The sequence below is a fragment of the Poecilia formosa genome, unplaced genomic scaffold (genome assembly GCF_000485575.1).
Source record: "Poecilia formosa unplaced genomic scaffold, Poecilia_formosa-5.1.2 Scaffold189, whole genome shotgun sequence".
Classification (NCBI taxonomy): domain Eukaryota; kingdom Metazoa; phylum Chordata; class Actinopteri; order Cyprinodontiformes; family Poeciliidae; genus Poecilia; species Poecilia formosa.
The window spans coordinates 313,659-337,994 of record NW_006800128.1 but is presented as its reverse complement, the minus strand read 5'-3'; the positions used below and the strand labels follow the sequence as shown (position 1 = coordinate 337,994).

Below are 24,336 nucleotides of genomic sequence, written 5' to 3'. Positions count from 1 at the left end.
CATGTGGGTTCGAAAACTGAATACCAACATGACAGAACACTCAGGCCAGATCACGACCTCCGCAGACTCAATCAGAAGAGCCTTATCTGATCAATACACTTTAATTCAGTCCCATGACTCGGCGTTAAGAGAACTAGGGAACCGCCAAGCAGAAACAAACCGTCGACTAACCAAACTTTCTACTTTTATGCAGAATTCAGTACAACAGGTTCTTAACCCCTCTCCTGCTCCACCAGCAACTGCAGATCCGCCCGTCCGTTCCGGATTTTCAGAGGTCCGCCCAGCCACACCGGAGAAATTTTCAGGTGACATTAAGAAAGTTAAAGGATTTATACTCCAGTGTACAATTGTATTTAACCACTCTCCACAAAGTTTCCCGCATGACGAGGCAAAAATATCTTTCGTGTTATCCTTGTTGATGGGTCCAGCCTTAGAGTGGGCGGAAGCCCGATTCACAACTGCAGCTAATTATGGATGTACATATTCTGAGTTTCTAACCGAATTAAAACAAGTATTTTGCCAAGAAACCGAAAAGTCGTCCGCTTCCAGAGATCTACATGGGCTAAAGCGGGGCCAGAGAAGTGTTTCAGATTTCGCCATAGACTTTAGAATTAAAGCTGCTGCTTCTGGCTGGAACGCAGCTGCTCTCAAAAGCGCCTTTTTTCACGGGCTAAAGGATGAACTTGCTACGCTGGATGAGCCAGACTCACTGGATGAATTTATAAACTTGACTATAAAGTTGAATCATCGTATCCGCGCTAGGGAACGAACCCGCCGAGTTTTTTCCCCACGCATCTCTCCGACCAGTAGTCGTGCATTCACTTCCTTCCTCCTCAGCTCAAGAACCCGAACCCATGCAATTGGGACACACGAGGCTCACACCCGAAGAGCGCCAAAGGAGGAAGCGCTCCCGGCTCTGTCTCTATTGTGGTGAGCCAAACCATATGATCGCTAACTGTCCCGTCCGTTTAAACCCGCAGGTCTGGCAGTGAGAGCGGGGAGACTGCCGGAACCATCCTCAACCAAACCCCGTTTCATCGTTCCAGCCACTTTATTCCACCCCAATGATTCACTTTCCTTGTCGGCTCTCATCGATTCAGGTTGTGAAGAAAATTTAATCTGTTCTGAAGTTATTCACCAGTTCTCTGTCGAGGTGGAACGCCTGCCAGTTCCTCTCCGTGTCTCTGCCTTGGACGGGAAGAATCTACCCCAGATCACCCATCGAACCAAACCTCTGCACCTGCTAATTTCTGGTAAAAATCATCTTTTACGTCTTTCCCTCAACCAGCTCACCCATAGTCCTAGGTTTCAACTGGTTATTTACACACAACCCCCAAATAGATTGGGTTGAGGCTAAGATTGTTTCCTGGTCCACCAAGTACCACTCCACCTGTCTCCGTTCCACCGTCCCCAGCCACCTCAGACCTTTGGATCTGAGGTGGCTGATGTTGACCCACCGGATGTCTCCTCTGTGCCCATTGAGTACCATGACCTCATTGCTGTCTTCAGTAAAGACAAAGCTCTCTCTCTTCCGCCTCATAGACCATACGACTGTGCCATCGACCTTCTGCCTGGGGCCCCCCTACCTAACAGTAGGCTCTACAATATCTCCAGGGCTGAACGTCAGACCATGGAGGATTACATCAATAAATCCCTCACGGCAGGCATAATTTGTACGTCGTCCTCTCACTAGGTGCGGGTTTCTTCTTTGTGGGAAAGAAAGATGGGTCACTTAGACCCTGGATAGACTATAGAGGTCTCAATCAGATCACTATTAAAAACAAATATCCTCTGCCCTTGCTCTCCTCAGCTTTCGAACCTGTTCAGGGAGCAACCATTTTTTCAAAACTGGATCTCAGACACGCCTATCACCTACTCTATTCCAAGACCCTTGTTGAACACCAAAGACATGTCCGCCAGGTTCTCCAAAGGCTCCTTGAGAACAAACTGTATGTGAAAGCAGAGAAATGTGAGTTCCACTGTCCGTCAGTAACCTTCCTGGGGTACGTCCTTAAGAGCGGCAGAGGATAAGATCAAGGCAGTTCTGGACTAGCCCAAGCCCGAGACCCGGAAACAACTGCAACCTTTCCTAGGGTTCGCCAACTTCTATAGAAGGTTCATTCGGAACTACAGCCAGACTGCCTCTCCCCTTACAGCCCTTGCCTCTAGCAAGAGAGTATTTAGTTGGACTCCACAAACCGACGCAGCCTTTGCTGAGCTCAAGTCCTGCTTTGCCAAAGCTCCCGTTCTGGTCCAGCCCAACCCTAATAAGCAGTTCGTGGTGGAGGTGGATGCCTCCGATAGTGGGGTCGGGGCTGTTCTCTCTCAAACCACAGAGCATGATCATAAACTGCACCCATGTGCCTTCTTCTCCCGCAGACTCTCTCCCGCTAAGAGAAATTACAACGTGGGAGACAGAACTTCTTGCCATCAATCTGGCCTTAGAAGAATGGCGTCACTGGCTTGAGGGAGCTGAGCACCCCATCTTAGTCTGGACAGACCATAAAAACCTGTCATACCTCCAGTCAGCCAAAAGATCCAACCCACGCCAGTCACGCTGGTCTCTGTTTTTCTCACGTTTTAACCTCTCCATTTCCTATCGTCCAGGCTCCAAGAATGTTAAACCAGATGCCCTTTCCAGGATCTATTTCCTTGACGACTCGGAGGAGACCCCCGCTCCCATTCTCCCACCTAGCTGCATGGTCGGAGTGGTCACCTGGGAGATGGAGGACATCATCCGTCAGGCTCAACAAGCCAAACCCCCTCCTGAATCCTGTCAAGGTAAACTGTACGTTCCTTCAGCTGTCCGGTCCCGTTTCCTTCAGTGGATTCATGCGTCAAAGTTCTCAGCTCACCCTGGTATCATTTGCACTATCGGGCTGATCAATCACCGGTTTTGGTGGAGCTCCATACATAAGGACGTTAAAGAGTATGTCTCAGCCTGCACCGTTTGTGCAAGAAACAAGTCTTCGAACCGACCTCCCACCGGCCTTCTACAACCACTTACCCATACCTAAGTGACCGTGGTCTCACATCGCCATCAACTTCGTTACCGGACTCCCTGTGTCTAAAGGTATGACCACAATCCTAACCATAATCGACCATCTTTCCAAAGCCTGTCATCTCATTCCTCTTCGTAAATTAGCTACTGCTGCTCAGACTGCCATGCTTCTTATAAAGCATGTGTTTAAGCTTCACGGGATTCCCCAGGAGATCCTCTCAGATCGTGGGCCCCAGTTTGTCTCGCGGGTCTGGCGCCAGTTCTGCTCCGCTCTAGGAGCCAAGGTGGCTCTCAGCTCTGGATACCATCCCCAAACCAACGGGCAAACAGAGTGCATGAACCAGGAGCTTGAGGCCACCCTGCGATGTCTCACCTCCACCAACCCCGATGACTGGGCCCAACACCTTCCGTGGGTAGAGTACGCACACAACAGCCACATTTCTGCAGCTACTGGTCTGTCTCCTTTCGAAATAGTCCTGGGTTATCAACCACCATTCCTACCATTCATTCTGACGAGTGTAACACATCGGTCCAGCATCACATCCGCAGAAGCCATAAGATCTGGAATGATGCCATCTCCACTCTCAACAACACATCTGCAGTTGATAAACGACAGGCAGACCGACGAAGAACCCCTGCCCCGACGTACTCCGTAGGTCAGAAGGTATGGCTGTCGACACGTGATGTTCCCCTTAAGTCTATGTCAAAGAAGTTGTCTCCCAGGTTCATTGGCCCCTTCGAGGTACTGGCAACCATTGGTTCCTCAGCTGTGAGACTTCGACTCCCTTCGTCTCTGCGCATCCATCCGACCTTCCATGTATCCCAGATCAAGCCCGTCCTATCCAGTGAACTTTGCCCTCCGGCCAAACCCCCTCCACCCACCCGTGACATAGATGGCCATCCGGCCTTCACCGTCTGCCGGATTGTTGCCTCCCGGCGGCGAGATCGGGGCCACCAGCACCTCGTCGACTGGGAGGGCTACGGGCCAGAGGAACGTTCCTGGGTCGTTTATATTGGACTCTACCCTTATTAGGGATTTTGAAGATTCGCAGCCCTCTTCCTCTGCTCGGTCGCCAGGTGGCGTCCGTTGAGGGGGGGTACTGTCAGGATATGTGTTTTTTCTGTTAATTTCGTTAGTCTTTTTTCTTTGTTTTGGTTTGAGTTTTATTTTTTGGAGCACTGTCATTCTTCTGGGCATCCACTAGATGCNGTCTCCAGTGGATTCCCCTTCGGGACGCAAGAGAAGGATCTGTCAGTCCAAGCCCGAACCCAGTCTGGAGAAAAGGTACAACTGGTCCAAGTCGGACTCCGCTCGTTCCGCCGTAACAAACCTGTCCGCTCTCCAACGAAGCTCCATCCTTCAGCGCTCTGCTCGCTAACTCGCCGTCATATCAAGTAAGAACCTGTTCGATTCACTCCTGGAAAATACTCACCTTCCTCCTCTAACCATCTGCCTCTCGTTGACAGTAAGACGACACGGTCATTCGCTCCAGCATCCATTTCCTCTCCCCATTTTCCCCCTGGATTCAATACTCATTATTATTGTTCACTACTCTGACTCTTCTGGTTGTGTTCTTGCATGTGGGTTCGAAAACTGAATACCAACATGACAGAACACTCAGGCCAGATCACGACCTCCGCAGACTCGATCAGAAGAGCCTTATCTGATCAATACACTTTAATTCAGTCCCATGACTCGGCGTTAAGAGAACTAGGGAACCGCCAAGCAGAAACAAACCGTCGACTATCCGAACTTTCTACTTTTCTGCAGAATTCAGTACAACAGGTTCCTAACCACTCTCCTGCTCCACCAGCAACTCCAGATCCGCCCGTCCGTTCCGGATTTTCAGAGGTCCGCCCAGCCACACCGGAGAAATTTTCAGGTGACATTAAGAAAGTTAAAGGATTTATACTCCAATGTACAATTGTATTTAACCACTCTCCACAAAGTTTCCCGCATGACGAGGCAAAAATATCTTTCGTGTTATCCTTGACGGGTTGAGCCTTAGAGTGGGCAGAAGCCCGATTCATAACTGCAGCTAATTATGGATGTACATATTCTGAGTTTCTAACCGAATTAAAACAAGTATTTTGCCAAGAAACCGAAAAGTCGTCCGCTTCCAGAGATCTACATGGGCTAAAGCGGGGCCAGAGAAGTGTTTCAGATTTCGCCATAGACTTTAGAATTAAAGCTGCTGCTTCTGGCTGGAACGCAGCTGCTCTCAAAAGCGCCTTTTTTCACGGGCTAAAGGATGAACTTGCTACGCTGGATGAGCCAGACTCACTGGATGAATTTATAAAGTTGGATAATCGTATCCACGCTAGGGAACAAACCCACTGAGTTTTTTCCCCTTGCGTCTCTGACCAGTAGTCGTGCATTCATCTCCTTTCTCCCCAGCTCAAGAACCCGAACCCATGCAATTGGGACACACGAGGCTCACACCCGAAGAGCGCCAAAGGAGGATGCGCTCCCGGCTCTGTCTCTATTGTGGCGAGCCAAACCTTGTGATCGCCAACTGTCCCGTCCGTTTAAACCCGCAGGTCTGGCAGTGAGAGCGGGGAGACTGCCGGAACCATCCTCAACCAAACCCCGTTTCATCGTTCAGCCACTTTATTCCACCCCAATGATTCACTTTCCTTGTCGGCTCATCGATTCAAGTTGCGAACAAAATTTAATCTGTTCTGAAGTTATTCACCAGTTCTGTCAAGGTGGAACACCTGCCAGTTCCTCTCCGTGTCTCTGCCTTGGACGGGAAGAATCCATCGACTTCGTTACCGGACTCCCTGTGTCTAAAGGTATGACCATAATCGACCGTCTTTCCAAAGCCTGTCATCTCATTCCTCTTCGCAAATTACCTACTGCTGCTCAGACTGCCATGTTTCTTATAAAGCATGCGTTTAAGCTTCACGGGATTCCCCAGGAGATCCTCTCAGATCGTGGGCCCCAGTTTGTCTCGCGGGTCTGGCACCAGTTCTGCTCCGCTCTAGGAGCCAAGGTGGCTCTCAGCTCTGGATACCATCCCCAAACCAACGGGCAAACGGAGCGCATGAACCAGGAGCTTGAGGCCACCCTGCGATGTCTCGCCTCCACCAACCCAGATGACTGGGCCCCAACACCTTCCGTGGGTAGAGTACGCACACAACAGCCACATTTCTGCAGCTACTGGTCTGTCTCCTTTCGAAATAGTCCTGGGTTATCAACCACCACTCCTACCTTCTGACGAGTGTAACACATCGGTCCAGCATCACATCCACAGAAGCCATAAGATCTAGAACGATACCATCTCCACTCAACACATCTACAGTTAATAAACGACAGGCAGGCCGACAAACCCCTGCCCCGACGTACTCCGTAGGTCAGAAGGTATGGCTGTCGACACGTGATGTTCCCCTTAAGTCTATGTCAAAGAAGTTGTCTCCCAGGTTCATTGGCCCCTTCAAGGAGACTTCGACTCCCTTCGTCTCTGCGCATCCATCCGACCTTCCATGTATCCCAGATCAAGCCCGTCCTATCCAGTGAACTTTGCCCTCCAGCCGAACCCCCTCCACCCACCTGTGACATAGATGGCCATCCGGCCTTCACCGTCTGCTGGATTGTTGCCTCCCGGCGGCGAGATCGGGGCCACCAGTACCTCGTCGACTGGGAGGGCTACGGGCCAGAGGAACGCCTGAGTGTTAACTTACCTTGGTAACTATCATTCCAGAGAGGCCCTCTGTTATCTGCTCCTTGCTAAAAAACTGAATACCAACATGACACATCGTCCTCAACCCAAAGAAGGCACTCTATACTTTTCTGGCTCATTTATTTCTATAGCTATGAATTTTTATTTTATTAAGATGATAAAAAGAATCTTGAACAATGATCAACAGGTTTTGCATGTCATTCAACACACTGTCTTGGTTTTCTCATCCAGGGTGTCAAACACAGACACTCGCAGACGCACGCACACAAATAATACACATGCACAATAAAGTACAGGTAATATTAGCTTGGATGACTAGTGTTTGCTAACTTTGAAGAAGGCTAATATGTTGATTCGTGACAATGATGCTGTCACAGTACTCATGGACACACAAACACATTTGTGAAATAAAAAGATGCTGCTTAACGGAGTTCTTGCTGTGAAAAATATTTTTCAGGGGTGACACTTAAGTCTCAGTGCGTTTGGTTCACAGAAATGTTTTCCTGACAGTCACAGTTGGTAAGAAAGATTCCCATTAAATTTCATAAGTAATGAATGCAGGACATTTTGGACCCACTCATGGAAGAATGGGGTAGTAACAAAACATGCTATTTCTTAAAATAAGATTAAAAATTTGAATTGCATGATATTAGTAACATGTTTCTTGAATACCTGGAATATGAAGTGATAACTTTTCATTACAAAAAGATGACCTCACCAGGTCAAAAAGGACCCACTTATGCATCAGAGGGTTTAGAAGAAGCAGAAGACACTCCAATATTTCCACAGTGGGCAAGACTAGGGAGTTGTCTAAAGATGTCAGGGACAAAACTGTTGACCTACACAAGGCTGAAATTACTTAAGAAGCTGGATGAGAAGGTGACAACTGTTGGTGCAATTATTTGGAAACGAAAGAAGTACAACATGGCAACGACCCAAAACATACAGCCAAGGAAACAAAGACTTGGCTCCAGAAGAAGCATATCAAGGTGATGGGATGGCCTAGCCAGTCTCCTGACCACAATCCTCTTGAAAATCTATGGAGAGAGCTGAAGCTTCGCATTTCTAAACACATGCCTAAAAACCTCAAGGATTAACAGATGATCTGCAGAGAGGAGTGTGCCAAAATTACAAATTTTATTTTAAAAAAAAACTACAAGAAACATCTGACTACTGTGCTGGTCAACAAGGGTTTTGCTTCCAAATATTGAATTGTTTCACTGGGGAGGTGTTAAAATAGAGCTGGCATACAATCATAAAATGTTCTTTGGAAAAACGTTTTTGAAATCACTGGATATTTACATTTGTCTTAATATAATTTGTTTGAGGAAGCAAAGGTTTTTGTTTATCTAAAAGGAACTCATTGTATTTTTCTGAGATTAATGAAAAACCTATAATATGCATTTCATGCATTTCTTCAGAAGAATACCTTATAGCAGAGGTTCCCAAACTGTGGGGCACGCCCCCTAAGGGGGACGCCGTGTCATTGCAGGGGGGCGCGGGAAGCCGTCTGGATGAAAAAAAACAAAACATGAACACTNCCACTCCCCGTGTGTTCGCCTCTCCCCCCTGTCTTCGGTCCGTCTCCAGTGGATTCCCCTTCGGGACGCAAGAGGATCTGTCGGTCCAAGCCCGAACCCAGTCTGGAGAAAAGGTACAACTGAACCAAGTCGGACTCCGCTCGTTCCGCCATAACAAACCTGTCCGCTCTCCAGCGAAGCTCCATCCTCCAGCGCTCTGCTCGCTAACTCGCCTGTTTGATTCACTCCTGGAAAATACTCACCTTCCTCCTCTAACCATCTGCCTCTCGTTGACAGGAAGACGACACGGTCATTCGCTCCAGCATCCATTTCCTCTCCCCTTTTCCCCCTGGATTCAATAAACTCATTATTATTGTTCACTACTCTGACTCTTCTGGTTGTGTTCTTGCATGTGGGTTCAAAAACTGAATACCAACATGACACATCCTCCCCAACCCAAAGAAGGCACTCTATACTTTTCTGGCTCATTTATTTATGCATTTATTTCTATAGCTATGAATTTTTATTTTATTTATTGAGATCATAAAAAGAACCTTGAACACTGATCAACAGGTTTTGCATGTCATTCAACACACTCTCTCTTGGTTTTCTCATCCAGGGTGTCAAACACACACAGACACACGCACACACAAATAATACACATGCACAATAAAGGACAGGTGGTAATATTAGCTTAGATGACTAGTGTTTGCTAACTTTGAAGAAGACTAATATGTTGATTCATGACAATGATGCTGTCACAGTACTCATGATTGACACACAAACACATTTGTGAAATAAAAAAATAAAGATAATACTTAGTTCTTGCTGTGTAAAATATTTTTTAGGGGTGACACTTAGGTCTCAGTGTGTTTGGTTCAGAGAAAAATGTTTTCCTGACGGTCACAGTTGGTAAGAAACAAAGATTCCCATTAAATTTCATAAGAAATGATTGCAGGACATTTTGGACCCCATTTTGGAATGGGGTAGTAACATAAAACATGCTATTTCTTAAAATATATAAAAGATAAATTAAAAATTTGAATTGCATGATATTAGAAACATGTTTCTTGAGGAATACCTGGAATATGAAGTGATAACTTTTCATTACAAAGATATTACAAAAAGATGACCTCACCGGGTCAAAAAGGACCCACTTACGCATCAGAGGGTTTAGAAGAAGCAGCAGCAGAAGAAGACACTCCAATATACTCCAATATTTCCACCGTGGGCAAGACTAGAGAGTTGTCTAAAGATGTCAGGGACAAAACTGTTGACCTACACAAGGCTGAAATTACTCAAGTAAGAAGCTGGATGAGAAGGTGACAACTGTTGGTGCAATTATTTGGAAACGAAAGAAGTACAACATGGCAACGACCCAAAACATAAAGTCGATGCCTCCTTCCACCCCCCTCCCCACGCCAGACAGCCATTTGTAATCCATAGGGGGGGTGCAGAAAATGTTTGGAAACCACTGGGGGGGGCAGAAGAAAAAGTTTGGGAACCACTGCCTTATAGGGATGTTATACTTTTTTCATGTGATAGTGTGATGCAAGAATTTCATACTGACTGACTGGGTGATAGGAAGAATTCATATCAGTGCTTGGCTTAAATGTTTTACTAATGCATTGCGTAAAGATTTCAGAGTCTAAATTATGAGACATTGTGAATGTTTGCTGTGCTGAAGCAATAAAACAAAAGAAACATGTAATAGAGTAAACAGACTGTTACAGTCAGTATGCCAGTAAGCCTAACATGAAAACGATCAAACACTAAATGTTGACCTGTGCAGCATTGGCTGTTTCTTTCTGCATGGAGTACGGGGGAAAAAACTTGACCAATGCCTCCTTGTGCAGTTATAAAGTTCAAAGTACAGCTACATTTAACAGTTTATGGTCTTTGCTTGTTGAAATGCCTTCGCTGTACTTTCACTGCCTTCTGCTTTCATCAGACAATGTGTTTCATGGACACTCAAAAAGCTTGATGTGTTTGATGGTGAATATGGTTTTGAGAGTGAGTTTCAATTGAAATTCCTTCAATCAAGTCACTGCTTTGGATCAGAGTATGGTATTTTTAATAACTCCACAGTATTTTATGTTGTAATGTTGCACTTACTCTACTACAGTATATTCTTAATTCTGTTTTTATTAGTGGTGAGACTCAATTAAAATGTTTTAGTTAATTGCAGGGTCTGTAATTAATTGATCACAATTGCAAAGTCTTTGACAAAATAATTAAGAAATGTGGGCTGTGGACACTAACAGCATTTTGCTGCTACATGTCTAGAATGGAAGTGCCATTTTAAGCTACAATGGCTTTGCTGACAGGCTAACTCCTTATAGCACAACTTGAACACAATAGTTTTTTTCCAGCATGACATCAGATTGTTTTTGAAGCATAAATGAGCCCCCATTGGGCCAAGGGAAGCAGCTTTGTTGTTGCTTGCAGTTGTCACTTACATGCTCCTACCCAACTAGGGATACAGTGGTAGAAGTTCTTCCGGCAATCGGCAGGTTGTTAGCTTGATCTCTGCTCCTGTACATGGCAGCCTCACTTCTATCAGACCACCCCAGGTCAGCTGTGGCTACAAACCAGGAGCTTTCCACCATCAGTGTGTGAATGGGTAAGTGAATGGCTGAATGTAGAATGCAGCACTTTGGGGTCTATTGGGGTGATGTACTTGCACAAATAGGTTGCAAGTGCAACCTATTTTGTCAGATTTATGGGCGTACCAGAAAAGAGCAAAGGTTCCAGACGTAAATTTAACATGCAAAATATAAATGTGATTAATTGTGTTAAAATCTATGTAATTAATTTATCAAAATTAAAGCGTCCTGGCCCTAGTTTATATATATTTTACTTTTTTTTTTTTCATATGAATCAGCATCTCTCTGAGTACTCCGGCTTAATCCTACAGTCCAAAAACATGACTGCCAGGTTGATTGGTCTCTCTAAATTCTCCTAAGGTGTGTGTGTGTGTGTGTGTGCTTGCTTGTTTGTCCTGTCTGTCTTTGTGTTGTCCTGCGATGAACTGGCAGCCTGTCCAGGGTGACCCCTCCTCTCACCGCTGGAGAGAGGCATCAGCACCCCTTGCAACCTCACTGGGGATAACCAGGATAGATGGACAGATTTTATTTAGATTTTATTTTAGATGGACAGATTTTATTACAACTTTCACCAAGCCAATATTAAGACCAGTAATTATTTCATGCCTGCAACTCAGCAGTTAATTGATGAAGCTGAAGGAGAAGTAACAAAATGCAGCTCATGTGTCTGAGCAATCTCACAGTCTCTTTCTTTAACCGATTGTGGAGACATTCTAATCTTTCACATAACATCATATCCCAAGATCCATGCTAACACTATCACCTTGCAGCAAGAAAGTCCTGGGTTCAAATCCCATTTGGAGGCTTTCTGCATGAAGTCTGCATGTTCTCCCTGAGCATGTATTCTCCAATTACTTTATAGTCCAAACTTAGTGTTTCTGTGTTAACCTGTGTTAGCTTGTTGACCTGTCCAAGGTGTACTCAGGCTTTTTCCTGATATTTCACGGTAGACACCAGCCGCATGCCATTTCATTGCCAAGCTTTCATTGTTGAAGATGTTATAAAGGCTAAATTAGACAAAAGGAAATGCCATGTTATATCACGTTCACATGTAAAAACTAATACCATAGTATCTTGTGTTTTGAAGTAAACTCTTTTTTATTTAGCAAATGCCATGCATCTGAGTGTTTTGTAATGATGGAATCATAGGGACTAAAGACAATTGCTCAGTGACAGCTTATCTGAAGATTATATGGAACACACCGCTCCATATGATCCACAGTGTGTGTAAATAACTATATCTGATTATAATTTTAAATACCTATGTGAATCTTACGGAAAAGTCTATTAACTCCCTGCTAGTTTGTAACATAAGCACTATGTTTATGTTTCTTTCAAATAAATAATCCATCCATCCAACATAATTATCCAAAGTTGGGTCAGAAGGGGTGCTGGTGCCTATCTCCCATCAGTCAACAGGTGAGAGGCAGGGTACACTCTGGACAGGTCGTCATTCCATCACAGAGTAACACAGAGTCATACAGGACAAACAACCACACGCACGCACACACACACGCACACACACCTAAGAAGAGCGATCAATCAACCTGAAAGTCATGTTTTTGGACTCCAGAATATCCAGAGAGAACCCAAGCATGCAAGGCAAAAATGCTACCAAATGCCCTACTGTGCAGCCCCTCATAAATAATGTAAGATATGAATATGTCAAACTGTTTTTCAGGGCAGTATCAGTTATTTGATGTATGTGTGATCTAATGTTTTCCACTGTTTAAAACTGATTTTAGGCAGCATCATGGATAGTTTCAGGTGTGACTGATAGTTAAAAAGGGGTGTGTGTGTTGGTGCCCAACATGTGTGACACACATGATCAGGTCCGTGCAGCGGGAAGATTCCCCTATGAGGTTGATAATTGAACCATAAATGAAAAAATCCAGGTAAATGCCACCCTGTGAGCGAGAATGCCACCAAGGGGGGAAAACTAAGCTCTGTGAGATCCTGAACTATTTCATTTCAGCTGTTTTTTGTGGTACCACTATCTTTTCTTATCTTCTTGGGGGCATTTTGCCACTTGGATTTTTCATTTTGGATTGAAATTTAAAGCCAGCAGTGGGGAAATATTCATAGGAAGGTTTTTTTGTAACATATGGGATTCTACTATGGACTTCATTCTGATTTAAAATAATTTAATTTTGGGACATTTTTTGCTGACATGAACCAAGTTATTTAAACCTAAGCTGTTATTTTTGAGAGAATTCTGCTACTGCTCAGTTGTTTATTTTACATTATCATTATTTATGCTTACTATTACTGTTATGGATCTGTGAATAAAGTTATTGTTGATAACATGAACAATTTCCATAAGTATTTATTTATCAACAAATTAAGAGTGATTATCAAACTGGGTAATCTGATACCTGGAACAGAACCTCCTTGTAATGTTGTAAGTTCTGCTTTAAGTCAAGTTGAATGTCACAAGTTTATATTTCTAATAAATCACCAAAAAACTGTTTGGGCTTTCTATTGCCAACTGTCAGTTAAATGAGCATTGTAAAACTCTACTGTCTGATTAACTTCTAATATGTCCTGGACTCAAATGTCCTCATAAATAGTTCAGCCTCTCAGCTGCATCCTGATTAAATACCCATCACTTCCTGAGAGAAAACATTCCCTATTGAAAACATTCAAAACATGGGTAAATATTTAAAGAAGCTAGTTTTTTTTTTACCTTTTCTTTTCCCCAAATAATCCCATTGAGACTTAAAATGTCTTTTACAAGGGAAACATGGTCAAGAAGACAGATTTGAAACATGCAACACAAAACAGACTGCTTGAAACAACTGGTCCTCTAAAATGCAGTCATTAGCAGCTTCCAGTAGCAGAGTACACCCCTCATATTTTGTAAATATGGTATAAGTGGTGGTCTGAGTCTGGACCTGTCCTCCTCACCTTTTTCTTTGGTCTTGATTGTCCCTCCCTAAAGTGTGGGGCTACTCCACTCTAAAACACTGTTGTGCTGCAATTATGGTTCTGTAAATCTGACTTTTTTCTGCATTTCCTTGTTTAGTTAGTTTTGGAGTTACTTTCCAACATTCCATTTCATTTTGTTGTAGTTCATTCATTAAACTGATTTGATTACCATTTTATCATAAAACCATCCGTCCACCCGTCCGTCCATCCATCCATCCATCCATCCATCCATCCATCCATCTTCTTACACCCATGTCCCAAGTGGGGTCAGGAGGGGTGCTGATGTCTATCTCCAGCAAACGTTTCGGGCGAGAGGCGAGGTCACCTGGACAGGTCACCAGTCTGTCGCAGGGCAACACAGAGACAGACAGGACAAACAACCATGCACACACACACACTCTAGGGAGAATTTAGAGACACCAATTAACCTGACAGTCATGTTTCTGGACTGTGGGAGGAAGCCGGAGTACCTGGAGAAAACCCACGCATGCACAGGGAGAACATGCAAACTCCATGCAGAAAGACCCCAGACTGGGAATTGAACCAAGGACATTCTCGCTGCAGGGCAACAGTGCTACCAACTGCGCCCATCATTAAATGTGTATATTCAATTTTGGGGTTTTTTAGTAGCTAGATTGTAACGTGTTTGTCCTCTTCCTGATTTTCTGTTGTTTGCATTTTTGTCACACTTCAGTGATTCAGAACATCAAACAAATTTTAATATTAGTCAAGACAGCACAAGTAACACAAAATGCAGTTTTTAAATGAAGGTGTTTATCATTAAGGGAAAAACATATAACCTACATGGCCCTGCATTCAAGAGTGATTTGTCCTGTAATAACTTCAACTACATGCTCCAAAACACACAAAATAGGCTTTGAACTGACCTCACTCATAACAGATCTAATCAAGCTTCTGTTATCTTGTGTTACTATGTGTCATCATGTTTTGGCTGATTTTAAAGCAATGAATCTAAAGAAGCCTCTGACTGAAGACTGTTGCTGTATGACATTCTAATGACCAACACAACATGATAACAGTTCAGTTTCTGGGCAGCGGAGATGATATTCTTCAGTAACATGTCCTGGATCACACCATCAGTTATTTTTAGCTCTGATAATCCCCGTCCTTTGCTTTTGCTGCTTCTCTTTAAGTCTCTGTCAGACCATATGGTCAGAAGGAGAACAGAGAGATGATGGAGTTGAGGAAATGATCCTTTCTCATCATGTTTGATGGGAGACATAGTTTGAACTTCCTCCTCTGTGAGAAAACCGCCAAATGTAGATTTAAATGTGCATTGGCCTTTGCACATTTAAATGTGCAAAGGCCAATGCACAGAAAATGCGTACAAGTTGGAAAGGACACTTTTGTCCTCCCTGAAAAGGAAAACAGTATAACAGAGTCATACTTTAAATCTATTTTAATCATTTCTGTTCAGCTGTGACCCTGTGAGTAGATCATCATCGTTATTTAGACTGTGGTTCAATGCTTATAAAGCTGATTGGCGAGGCCCCAATTCAAATTGTACTTAAGGCCTCAAACAACATTGAGCCAGCCCTGCTGGTGTGCTAATGCAACTTCCTTTGTAAATAATACTTCTGGCCAGGAGGAAATGGAACCTGACCACTTCTTCACATTTTCAACAGTGCAGTAGCCTGGTGTGTGTTAGTGATTACCTCCCAGCGGCCATGGGTCATGAAGAACAGGGAGAAGGGGATGGCTGTCCCTGACATGGCGTGGGTGGACGGCATGCTGTACTCAGAGTTGTAAAACATTTCCACTTTGACCACAGGTGGGGAAGCGGGTCGGGGCCAGCCGATTACATCCTTCGTGCACTGTCCCACGTACATGACCCAGACCCACACCATGATCAACCGTCTGCTCACGAAAGCGTCCACATTCCACATGATGAAGGGGAAGAAGATGATGTAAAATAATTCGTTTCCCAACTCTGTCCCGAAGGTGAACAAGTAAAACAAGAAGCGGTTCTCGATGACAAACTCCTGCCCCGCTTCGCCCGTCAGAGAATTTCTGCGGAGGGGTTTAAGAGTGCTGCCCCGCACAGCGACACTTTCTCCACCTGGGGACAGAGCAGCCCCGTTCGGGGGAGCGTCTTCCATGTCATGCTTGAGTTTTCTAGGGTCAGTCACATCTGCGATCCTCCTCTGAACTCCCATACTGGTCAACTGTTCATTTCCTGTTTCCCCGGCTGTGTGATGATGGAGAGCCCCGTTGTTGCGAGAACGAGCCTTATCTACTGACCTGCAGCTGTCAGAGGTCGAAATATCGGCAGGAACAGGTTCTGAAAGAGTGCCCCGTATCCCGCAAATAAGCTGAAAGCGGGCGACAAGGTGAGGGTCTTGGAGGTAGCGAAGGTACTCCATAACTCTCACCATGTTGAGCTGGCTCTCTTCGCGGAGGTGCAGGAGGAAACATGGACTTGTGTACTTCCTCTGAGCGGTGGGTGTTAGCTCCCAGGCTGCCGTCTGCTGGCTAGGGCAGCTATCTGAGGTGAAGCGCGAACCATGAAAAGAGCTGAGAAAGTTGGGACGACGACCCGTAAAACATGTACAACGCAGTGCAGGAGACAGTGGCCTGTACAGTCGCAGCAGAAACACAAAGACGCAGACGGGGAGGTTCAGGGAAAAGTGGAAAACACACTTTCTCCATTGCGTTCAAGTGCTGTTGGAAATCTTGCTTGTTTTGTCATGTTCATATTTGGTTGATAAATAATCCACGATAGAACTGTACTGTCATAAACTAGCCCAGGAATACTATTATATTTGAACTAATTGTTGATCAGGTTCCTTGTGTTGCAAACGTTCTTCGTTGAAGATTTTGTCTTGCCTCTCAGAGCACCTGACTGTAGCCACCGACATCATTAAATGCAACATGAGTGTCCTCACCGTACGTCTGTGTCAACGCCATGTTGAGAGTGTCATATTGACACCTATAATATGTGATGATTTTCAGATGCATTTCAGTTGAAATAATTTTATTTGTTAAGATGACGATTTAAAGATTTATGAGACTGGATGTCCATGTTCCTTTTTCTCTCTCAGCTGTGGGTCACTGCTGAAGTTAGCTTCAGGACTGTTACTTGACTAAACTCAAGTTCTCCCTGGCTCATGCCTCATTCTAAAGGTTTATTCTTTTATCCTGAGCTATCTCTGCCATAAAGCTGCTATAGGCTTGTTCTTTGTTTCCTGCTATTGACCTTGTACTGTCATGGACGGTGAGTGAGGGGTGTGAGAAGAGACGCAGAGACCCAGGTTGTAGAAGAAAATGATGAATTTAATGAAGACGCTCAAAACAGTCCCGATCAGGCAGCACGGCAGAAAGGTAGCACACAGCTAAATACCGGTAGCAACTGAAAAGACTGGGGACTGAAGCGAGAGCTATGCCAACACAGGACTTGACAGTACAACTGTGAAGGTATGCAGACAAACAAGGAGTGATGTACACGCGACGTTAGATGTACGACCAGGATCTGACGAGGAACACAGACAAAAGGTGGGACTAAATACACTGGGGGGGGTAATCAAGGAATGAGACACACCTGGGAAGCAATCAGCGGGGATGACGCAGAAACAACAGACTCAGAACAGAAAGGGAACACAGAAAAACCTTAAAATAAATACATAGAAACACGAATCATGAGATGTACTTTTCATTAACATAGAAAGTACTTCTACATCAGCTCTTCTGTTTTTTTTTTTTTGTTTGTTTGTTTTGGCATTTTTTGTCTTCTCAAACCCCGTCAATAATGGCAGGTGGCTGCTCTTACTAAGCCAGGTTCTGCTGGAGGTTTCTTCCTGTCAAAGGGGAGTTTTCCCTCTCCACTGTCGCTACATGCTTGCTCAGTATGAGGAATTGCTGTAAAGTCAACGACACAACACAAGTGATTCTCTACTGTCGCTACATGTTTATCCAGGAGAGTCCTGCAAGTCAATGACTTGATGCAATCTGCTGAGTTTTGTTAGACAGAAGACATCTAAACTAATTTGAATAATGAACAACTCTAATGCACTGTTTGATAACTAGAATTTATTGGAATACACCCATGATTCAATTCAAACAGCTTTTTTTGTGAAGTGCCTTAAGACAATATTGAAATTAATTCAATTAACTACAGTTTAAGCTTGTAATAAATGTGTACAATAATTTTTACTATCTGAAAATCTAAAATATATTTTAACTAGGTAGAATTATTCTCAACTACAAAGATTCTTTAAAATAAGTGTATGTGAAACTTTTATTTTGATTGTGAAAAGAAATGTTTTAAGAGATATGAAAGTGACATTCAGGTATACCAAAAATGCTTCGCATGACAAAATAGTTTTGATAAATAATTCAGTCCATTTGTGAACAGTTTAAGTATCTCAGATTACAAATTATGTGATTCTGGTTCTATCATGTTTTGCACAAACAATGCCAATTGTTCTGTCAGATAGCCATATGCTGTCAGGATAGCATACATGCAGTTAGTACGCATGCGCATTAAGAAGTCTGACCGTCAGTGGAGTTGTCAGTTCAGCATACGCAACAAGTTATGACGAAAATAAGTTATTAAATTGTTTATAATATGATATAATATGATAACTAGATAGATATACATGCGTTGTTGTGGTTTCAAAGTGTATTTAAAGCAGGGTCTAGCTGCAGCTGCAGTCAACTACAACACACGCCCGTGTAAAACTCATTAACCTACTTAACCGCTAAGTCAGGATGCCATCAAAGTGTATGCCAATAACAAAGTGTATGATGATCTACGTCATGATTCTATGTTGCTGATTAAATAAAATCATATGGTAATGACAGTGTATACATGTCTGAGCTAAGCGTATGACTATCTGACAACGTATGCTGATCTGACAGAACACCAACTGATCACAACAGCGCCGCACCTTATAATGGTGGCTGGATCTCAAGCAAGGAGGGTGAGATAGACAAGTTTGAGCAGATGTCAGAATGGTGTACAGTCAATACCATGCTCCTTTACACCACAAGAATAAATTAGCTCATTATTGACATTAATTACAAGAATAAAATTGACGTCCCACCACCAGTCATTGGCTGGGCCCATGTGGAGAAGGAACCGGTGTTCAGGTTTTTGGGCCTCAAGCTGAGAGTGACCTGAAATTAAGTTCCAATACCAGGAACTGCTGAAGAAAGCAATGCACCAGAGAATGGATTTTTTCAGGACCCTTAGGAGGTGTCTTCTTCCACAAAACCTGCTACTTGTTTTCTATCACTATTCCATTAAGAATGTGATCATTTATGGACTATGTGGCATACCACATGCTTTCCTCCTTTTCAGGGAGGAAAGGGCTTCATTGGGTCATCAGGATGGCAAAAAAATTAATTGGCTGCACCCTCACCCCAGAACAAATGTACACCTCCCAATAAAAAGCATTGGGCACACAGGACTCATCATGGACATTGCCTCTTCCAACTGTTGCTATCCGATAAAAGACGCAGAGCAAAGAAAACCATTTAGGAACTATCTTTTTGTCTGAGTTATCTTGGCCTTAAAATCACAATGAAACTTCTTCAAATCCTCAATGTGCAATGGAGATCCAGCAAGTGCAAGATTAATTAAAATTTATTTTGTTAATTATTTTTCACATTGAGGAATAATTGCATGTATGTCTCATATTGAGCTTACTACAATTAAAAAAAACAACGTTTTTCTTTCTTTGTTCCTTTGTAAAAAAAAAAAAAGTACTGAAAATAAAGGTTTGATTTTTGTTGTGCAGTAATTTGCTCAACATTTTGTGAAATAGCCCTTTCCTCTGGATATTATTTGGATACTACCTACTGCTTCCTGTTGGTCAGTCTCAGTATGGAAAACAAGAAAATAAAGACTTGTTGCAAACATGACATGAAAATTGAAATGACTGCTTAACTGATGATCAGATACATCTACTCTTTTTTTAACCTGGATTATAAGTCTGACATTTGCCCAATCCATACGCTGTCTGGCCTGTAGATGTTTCCTGAGCCTAATATGTTTTGTCAAAACACAAAAAGAACAGGTTTTGGTAACGTCACCATCCCAGTAGGATCTGTGACATAACACCCTGCAGCATGAATACCTGCACGCACCAGGCACGTCAGCCTGTGTATAGACCTGCAGAGTTGTGGAAATACAACCCCAATTCCAATGAGGTTGGGATCTTGTGTAAAACAGAAATGAAAACAAAATATGATGATTTGCAAATCCTTTTCAACCTGTATTCAATTGAATTACTTACAAAGACAAGACATGTAATTTTCAGATGGAAAAATGTTAGTTTTTTTTTTTCATATGTTCACTCATTTAGAATTTGATTCCTGCAACACGATTAAAAAATGTTGAGACAGGGCCAAAAAAAGACTGGTTCTTTTATAGCAACTTGTTTTTCTCTAACTTGTGTTACATTCATTTCTGAGAATAGTCCAGTTTTGTTTCTGTTTTACCCAAGTGAACAAGTTAATTGAAAACAGGTGAGAGCAAAAACTGGGTATAAAGACAGTATCCCTGAGAGGCTCAGTGGTTCACAAGCAAAGATGGGTGCGGTTCGCTGGTTTGTGAAAGACTTTCTGAGCAACTAGTACAGTTTAAGAAAAGTTTTTCAATGTACAGTTGCAAATATTTAGTGATTTAATCATCTACAGCCCATAATGTCATGAAAAGATTCAGAGAATCATGCAATCTTGTCATGGTAACATTTGACTAAAGTCAATTAAAGCTTATATCACGAATGGTAAAATGAGAATTAGCAATACTGATAGCATACGTATTCCTTAAATGAAAATAAATATTTCTTAATTTTTAATATGAAAGTTAAGGTAACATATTTTATCCATTGATCAACTATTTTCATTTAAAATTGAAAAAGGTTCAAATGTAAAACTGATTGAACACTTCACAATTCTTTCAGATCTGAAAGAAATGCTATTTTCTGATAAAAACTGATTATGATGATTAAGATTATAGCAAAATTAACAATAAAGATTAAAAGGGAGAACATTTACAAGGAGAAAATTACTTTTTAAGTAAGTCTACTTCTTAAAGTAAAGATCATATTAATATACAGAGTATGACAGATCAGCTGTGTCATCACATTAGATGAGAGTATCTTTGAAAGAAAAAGCATTTCTATTCAGTTAAACCTTTTCAGCAATTACTAAAAATTCTAAAAATATTTGACAGTTGCCTTGCAGACATATGATGTATTAAACTGAAAATCTAATAGAAAGAATGTCATATTTTGAACACTTTAGCATTATGGACAAATATAGTCCTTAATATTGTGTTTGTCTGACTGCTGCTGAGGTTGGATTGGGTTGGTTCCTTCAGTCCTCTTCCCTCTCACACGAATAGATTTTCAGACCAACTCATCCTGTAGACTTATAATTTTTACCCTTCTAAAGAAGCTTGCCAAACAAAGTCTTATAAAAAAACAGCTGGAAAACAACATTGGCAGTTTTATAATTTGTTCTTGATAACTTTATTTGTTACATTATCATAAACAAAAAGCAACTGTGCATAGCAAAAACTCCAATCACATTGAAATTATAATCACACAGATATTCAAAAAGATGAAAAACAAAAATGAGATGGAGAGAAGCTGAAATATTTAAGACATTAATACAGTCAATAATGAAAGACCTTCATTTAAACCCAACATTTCAAATATCAAACATGAAGGTAACATCCATCCTTCCATCCATTTTCTGTATATCCTTGACCCTAGCGGGGTCAGGAGGGGTACTGGTGCCTATCTCCAGAGAATGTTTCGGGCGATAGGCGGGGTACACCCTGGACAGGTCGCCAGTCTGTCACAGGGCAATGAAGGTAACAATGCTTCTAAATTAAAAAGTTTTATTAATGTATAAAATAAAGTGATTTAGTTTGAGACTAATTGAAAGAACTTACATGTCTGAATAAAATATTTCCCAATTAAAATATGGTTACATACCATAAATACTGCCATTGTTAAGGTCCAGTAATGTTTGTTGTCTGAACATTTCTGGGTTGTATATTAATTTTAGAAAGACCTTGGGATTATGTTATTTTGTGCAGAACAGTAATTATATTTTTTATTTAGTTTGATTTTATATGGTAGTTAGGTTACTTCCACACAAGAGGGCAGCGTAATGTCAGAAGCAATAGGTGCGGTTATCTTCTCTTCAGGTAGAGAGAGAGGTTTGACACCATTTTACTTTTTACTTAATTTTAGTTGATCAACGTTTAGAATCTACAAAGATTCTTTCATGTATGCTTTACATGAGGTATTATTTCTTTGCTCTTACATTTAGCCTAGCACTGGGGCAGCCTCATAAAATAAATGTCAAAAGTTTTCTCTGCAGCCAAACCATTTATGTGTTTAGGCCCTAAACAAAAACTGTTTTTATCCCCGGGGATAAAAACAGTTTTTGTTTACAAAAACTGTTTTTATCCCTGGGGATAAAAACAGTTTTTGTTTAGGGCCTAAGCACATAAATTTTTAGGTACCTTCAACATCAGACCTACGTTTTTATTCACAAACAAGTGTTTGTTGAAAAAAAAAAAAAATTCTTGCCCATAATCTGATAGTTAAAGGGCAGAGTTCCACTCCCTCCTCCATACCATGGACCCTGGTGTCTTAACAACATGGAGGCAGAGAAACTGAGAATCAGTTCAGTCATTATTAGACCAAGGGCAGCCAGACTAACTCATTTTTGCTAAATTGTTATATTTAGCTAAATAATGTTGAGGGGCACCGGCAGGCCTCCTGACGCACAGATAAAAAATATTGAAAAAAGCTGCTTCCGGTTCTGCTTTCAACCGAAATGGCAGTATAAGAAGAACGCTCCTTCTTAAAGATTTTAATAACCACTTTATCTCAGAAGATTACAGTTACGGTTATCTTATTGGTGTTATTTAAATGGTCATTATGAAAACCATCCATGTCCAGAAATTTTAAAACCTAGTTGAGAAAAGGAGAAAAAGACTTTAAAATCCTTTGGTTGGGAGTCCACCGTCCTTAGAAGCAAAACCTCTCGTGAAGATACATACGTGAGTGGGAATAATGTTTGTGAGGATGAATAAAGACAATTTTAACAAAAATTTGTCCACCGTGGTGCAGTGTGATACCAGACAGAATGGATCAGGAGAGGAACTGCAGACCTGTTAGAGTCTAAAGAACCAGAAAACAGCATCTCTTCATCCCTCAATCATCTCCTGAGCTGATATGGTAGAACATTTTATAATTGATCAAGTTTTTGTGCTTTTAGTCGGCTGGCTATATTGGTTTGATTATTTGCTTATTTAATGTATAATAATATCAGCCAAAAATGCCAGGGATCTGCAACCTGGATCTCTGGAGACCGATGTGGCTCTTTGGCTCACTTAATAATTCAAATGATGAAATATTGCTCGTTTTTTTTTTGTTGTTGTTTTTTGTTTAGTTTCAAAAACCACTGACTAAAATACCAGAATGTTCACATAACTTTTATACTTTTGGCTGCCTGAGGATACATTTTGAATATTAAATTAGGGGTTATGATCAGTTACTCAGTACTTGAGTAGTTTACCAAATACTTTTTACACTTGCTTAATTAAACGTGTTTAAGGAATGCTACTCTGATTGGAGTACAATTTTGGGGTACTCTAACCAACATCTATGCATGAACGATTGCTCTATGGATCACTTTTTAGAAACAAAAAACACCGCCATAAAATAATGTCTACCACCGCAGCGGACATCCCACCACATGTCCCTACATGCCTACATGTCATGTAGGGCGACATGTAGGCATGTCGCCCTACATACCCAGCCAAGCTCCGCGTCTTCTATAAGGAGTAAACATGCCTGTTCCAAAAAGCACACGAGGCTAGAAAGGATATGCATGACCGAGGCTTTGCATTCCTGGTGAAACACCGTGTCAAGACCTGAAGAAGCTACTGGAGGCAGAACCATGGAGCGTCACCAGGAGAGAAAGGACCGTTCAGCGGGAGCAGCCCACTGGACAAACTGCCACCATAGCCAGACTGCAGACTTTTCAGAAGACAGCCTTCAGAATGAAAAAGAACAGCGAAAATAACCTTGAGTTAATATCCTCTCTGTTCCCCCACATTTCAGTAGATATTAAGAGAAGCAGGCCCTTTAAAAGGTATGGACACTCATTCTAGTTTGCCACGGAGGGCCCTTCCTCTATTACCGTTGGTTAAGGGCTTCCCTACAAGTTCTGACCCCAAACCAGGTCAGGTAATGGACAATCCAGCTCTACATCGGAACCCCAGGATTTATTTTCAGATGTGCTCTGTAGTCATTCTTCACAGTTCTTGTGACATGTTAAATTTACCCAGAGAGCTTTGTAGTAAAAATGTTATTATAATTACTTCTTATGCAACCAAAAGTTATCTGAAACATTAAAAGTGGCATCTTTCAATGTTGATAGCATATTGAATCCAATTAAACGCACAAAGACATTGACAAAGATGATGAGGGAAAAGATAGACATAATCTTTTCATTTATGTTTTTTGTCATATAAATGACAAAACATAAAAAACTAACCAAATGTGGATACACTAAATCATATTATTTCTCATGCAAAGGAAAACATA

The 24,336-nt window shown here is 42.2% G+C and overlaps 1 protein-coding gene and 2 long non-coding RNA genes across 3 annotated transcripts in view; 1 reads left to right on the top strand and 2 right to left on the bottom strand.

Annotated features, from left to right (window-relative positions):
* LOC107837926 (uncharacterized) overlaps nucleotides 1-156 on the bottom strand; it is a 5,704-nt gene extending 5,548 nt beyond the window's left edge. Inside the window, exon 1 of the long non-coding RNA XR_001663977.1 lies at nucleotides 25-156. This is a non-coding gene — a long non-coding RNA (uncharacterized LOC107837926). The remainder of the gene's footprint in view (nucleotides 1-24) is intronic.
* Nucleotides 1-16,707, bottom strand: part of LOC103147754 (sphingosine-1-phosphate phosphatase 1-like) — a 33,047-nt gene extending 16,340 nt beyond the window's left edge. The window contains exon 1 of the mRNA XM_007566253.2: nucleotides 15,415-16,707. Within this exon, the coding sequence (XP_007566315.1) occupies nucleotides 15,415-16,134 (720 nt within the window). The 5' untranslated portion in view covers nucleotides 16,135-16,707. The remainder of the gene's footprint in view (nucleotides 1-15,414) is intronic.
* Nucleotides 816-6,424, top strand: LOC107837927 (uncharacterized). The gene is made up of 3 exons (XR_001663978.1): nucleotides 816-1,361; nucleotides 4,773-4,778; nucleotides 6,414-6,424. It is a non-coding gene; the product is annotated as an uncharacterized LOC107837927 (long non-coding RNA).
* Nucleotides 16,708-24,336: the final 7,629 nt, after the last annotated feature.